This window comes from Dendrobium catenatum, unplaced genomic scaffold (genome assembly GCF_001605985.2).
Source record: "Dendrobium catenatum unplaced genomic scaffold, ASM160598v2 fragScaff_scaffold_156, whole genome shotgun sequence".
Taxonomy (NCBI): domain Eukaryota; kingdom Viridiplantae; phylum Streptophyta; class Magnoliopsida; order Asparagales; family Orchidaceae; genus Dendrobium; species Dendrobium catenatum.
Window position 1 is genome coordinate 3084072 of NW_021318618.1, and position 4306 is coordinate 3088377.

Sequence of the window (4306 nt, forward strand, 5' to 3'; positions counted from 1 at the left end):
TGGGATTAGATTTTCTTTTCATAGTGTGATTTTCTTTCATTGTAGAATTTATGTTGGTTTTTAGATTTCTTATGGAATTTTGAATTTTGACAACTTTTGCATTATTATTTGGAATGATGTAATATGCATTTTTTTTGTTTTATTTATAAAAAATGATTTTTGTTTAAATTAAGTCGTTGGAATTTGAGAAATTTGTTATTTTATGTGTTTCTAATATTTGCACATCTTATCCTAGGTATGCATGTATCAGTTTTAGATCTTAATATATCTTATATCTCAAATTGATATCCGAGCTATGATCATATTACTATGACTAAAAGTGGAGCTCAACATTAGAATTAATTAAAACATTGCTAGAGGGTTGATATTTAAATTACTTTGCAAAACCATTTAAAGAAATTGCTAGCAAACTAAAGATCAAATGAGCATTGAAATATTGAGGTTAAAAATTGCCTTAGCAATTTGGAAACTTATCAACTTCTCCGAAAAGAATTGAGTAATGAATTTATTCTTAATGAAGAACTCATTCACGGTCATGTTCGAAATGAGAAATCACCGTGTAAGAAATAATCATGACAATTGTCACAAGGAGCATGCCGATGAAAATTTTGATAATCTTAGGCGATAACTTTATGACAACTGATGAAGACATAACTATGAAAGTTAAAGTTGATGCTGTGAAAAAAATGAATTTTAAGATTTTTTTTTTAGTTTGGTAATGGATATGGATAACCTATTTGATTAATAGACGATGTGTGGTTAGCAACATTTAATATTTGTGAATCTAAAACTAATCAAACAATGAATTTGTATGGAGAAATAGGTAACAATTAGGATTAGAATTTTTCTCTACTTGGGTTGAAATGAAATTGTTATTAAAAGAAAAATGCCTACCTTTATTTTATCAAACATTGATTGCTCAATGAATTTAACTCATTAAAACTTAGGTACGAAGACTATAATTGCATACATGAATAAATTTGAAGTATTACTGTTATATTTCAAAGTAAGTGAGGATCTGCAAACAATATTTTTTAGGTTTAGAGCTGGCTTAAGATCTTAGCTTAGAAGGGAAATAAAACCAGTGTTAATTCACCTGTGGAGGTTTGTCAACTTGCCTTGAATTTTGAACAACATAAATTTTTTGCATCTAAAAGAAATTTCTTCATATGTTCGAAATGTCTATTTTCTTCAAACTATTCACTCTCAAATTGTTATTTCTAGAGTAACACAACCATTAACAAGGTTTTAAGTTAAAATACATAACTACTACTTTGGCTTCAAGAATTATGCTAAAGTTTATTTTAAATGTCATCAATTGGATAACTTTGTGAGTGAATGTCCTTGTTAAATCCTATAATGATGATGACGTACATTAAATCAATGAGAAATTAAAATAATGAGGATGATGCACATGAATTCAATGAAAAAAGTTAATTATTTTTAAGTACATGAGTTCAATGACGAAATAAATAATTTTGTAAATGTTTTAATTAAGCCCTCTTTAAATGTAATGTGATGCATCATTGTCATGCCTAAAGTTGAACCTGATTGGAAGAGAATTTGTATCTTTCAAACATTAATGCGGATATCGGCACGAAGATTTGGCGCATCTATCACATGAAGCGTCGTAAATCGACGACTCTAATTTAAATTGTCATTTAAATTAGATTTTATGAATTTTAGCTATTATTTTATGTTATTTCCTGTCTTACCCGTATGTTAGTTTATTTGAGTGTTATGGCCCAAGGCATTTTTGTAATTTTCTATTTCTCGTTTGCCTAATATATAGGGCCTTAAGCTATTGTAATGGGATCGGTTAATGGATATGAAAATCTTGTGTTCCACACTTGTGTTCTTGGGAGAGAACAGAGTGAGATTTCTATGAGAGATCGGGAGTTCACAGCCGCAGGAGGTCCGGGCTCGTGACGTGAGTCCCTTGGAGAAGGGCAAACGGATCACCAGTCACGTCTTCGGAGAGTCTAGTCTCGCGTTTTATTGTCTTCCTTTTCGTTTGATTCTTCTATCTTCGTTTATCTTTGGTTTTTTTTTTCTTCCTTATCATCCACGTTGTCCTTTTCATTTCTTCCTCCCTCTCTCTACACCCACGGCCAAAAATTTTCCCCCCAACTTCCATAAGCTGCGGCCACTCTTGGTTGTCCTCCATGAAATGAGGAAGTCCATGTCACTTTAATGCTTATCCTAAAAGTTCAAATATTTAGGAATTATTTTCATCCTTTGAAATTTCAATTTGAATTTCAAATAGTTTTTAAATTAGAAGCCATTTTAGGAGAAGTAGTGAATCTCATTCATGACTGTATTTCAAACTTAATTTGGGTGATTTAATTTTGAGGCGGTTTTCAAAAATTTCCCAAAATTTCACAAATTTGGAATTTGAATTCTTTCTATTTCATCTCATCTCATCTTGGAAGTAATAAATTTCAATGTTGAATTTCAAATTCAATAGGGTTTTAATTATTCTATTCTAAATCCAAACCCCAATTAAGTAATTGTTATTAATCATTCAACCTCTATTCCTCCCCGTGCCTGCCGCCAGTTCACCTCCACCTGGAGGAACCAGCAATTTTCCAATAAATTACTTCCTATTCATCACAATTGTTTGGAAATATAATTCAAATTCCCGTCACTCCCTATCCCTGGACTAAACTGGGATTATTCCTAAGTACAGAACCTATCTTAGTATCAATCCAGGGCTCATATTTTTTCCCCTAGCCGAAATTCACATCCTTTTCTGTTTGATTATTCACTAGGAAAGTCCCTGTTTAGAAGCAAATTTTTTAGAAGGGGGGAGTCCCCTCCGATAAATTCCTCCTTCTCTCCACCGGAAAATTCCCAAAATCTGTCCACGGGCTGTGTCCATTTTTGGGAAGATTTGAAGAGCAAATCTGAATGCCTCTCAGCATTCTTTGTGAAAATCTGAATTTCTCTCAGATTTTGAATAAAAATCTGAAGTAATATTACAGATTTTGAAACGAGTTTTGGACTTCTTCTCCATCCCCTTCCCAAAATCTAATTTTCTTCTCAGTTTTTCTCTTCACCATCAAGGCTGAAATTTTCCAAGGCCTCACCTAGGCTTGTGTTCAGATTTTTGGAGAGGAGATCCTTTTCCTAGCAAAGTTCAATTTCCGTTCTACATCAGTTTGGTATCAGAGCATGGAGTCGAATTGACTTGGAAGTACTCTAGACTGGATGTTAGGTCAAGTGGCCGCCATTAGTCAACATCTCAAGGAGACTCAAGCAGACTTAGCCGACTACCACCGTCAGACAATCAAACGGTTCAATGACCTAGAGCGAGGTAGGACGGACCCATCGCTCTACACCTCTTCAAGATTCCCTTCATCAAAGGATATGAAAAAGGCACTAAGAAACAGAGAAAGTGTGGATAGAGTTGACAAATGGCTGGATGCCAATGAAGCTTTCTATTTTCCACTCACGGTGCAAATCAAAGAAAAAAATAAGGTGATCAAGGAAGAAGAAAATGAATTGGTGGACTAGGAAAAATGCGTGACAGCAAATCCTGCAGAGAGAGTGTTGACCTCTATGCATTATCCAAAAGACAACCAAAATTTTCACATACCTGTTATACAAAGCTGGCCGCTCATCCCATGAATCCCGCAAGAAATCCTGGAAAACCTCGTATCGCTGCCAGCTCTGCCAAAATCCCGTAAATCCAGCTGAAGCATCGCACACCTCGGACTGTCGAACCCACGAATCCCGCCCGAAATCCTGTTGAAATCGCTGGACTCGCGTCTCTTCCCGGATATCCTGCTAGTTCTCCTCGATCGAGAGTCCAAACTCTTCGTTAAATACTGACCCAAAGCCCTGCCCTCACGCTGCTCTTCTCTGGTTCCACTCTCACGATCTCCTCTCGCACGAAACCCTCTCTCCGATCCCAGCTGAAGCTCCAACCTCCGATCCCGATCCCTCTCTGCTTCTGCCGATCTCGAGCCGCTCCCTCTCCAATCTCCTGCTCCGACCGAACCCCTCCTGGATCCCGATCCCGTCGCCTACTCTCCCTGTGCCGACGCCGTGTCCGATTCCTCCATCCCGCAGAGAGAGAGAGAGAGAGAGAGAGAGAGAGAGAGAGAGAGAGAGAGAGGCAGTTTTCTTCCTACCTAGCCGCACCCTTCAGCTCTTCCGCCTCCCTCTGACATCGCCCCTTCCTATCGAATTGGAAGTCACGGCATTTTTGATCGGAAGCACTAACAGGAGCTCGCTCTGTGAAGGTAACGATCTCCCTCTCACGCGCTTCTTCGGCCTCATCCCGTGAAAACAAGAGGAGAGA

The 4306-nt window shown here is 37.3% G+C and overlaps 1 protein-coding gene across 1 annotated transcript in view; it reads right to left on the reverse strand.

The window, feature by feature from the left end:
* Window positions 1-3335: 3335 nt before the first annotated feature.
* Window positions 3336-4306, reverse strand: part of LOC110100644 — an 8095-nt gene continuing 7124 nt past the window's right edge. The window contains exons 8-9 of the mRNA XM_028701317.1: window positions 3599-4028; window positions 3336-3355 (exon numbers count right to left, since the gene is read on the reverse strand). Of these exons, the coding sequence (XP_028557150.1) occupies window positions 3336-3355; window positions 3599-4028 (450 nt within the window). The remainder of the gene's footprint in view (window positions 3356-3598; window positions 4029-4306) is intronic.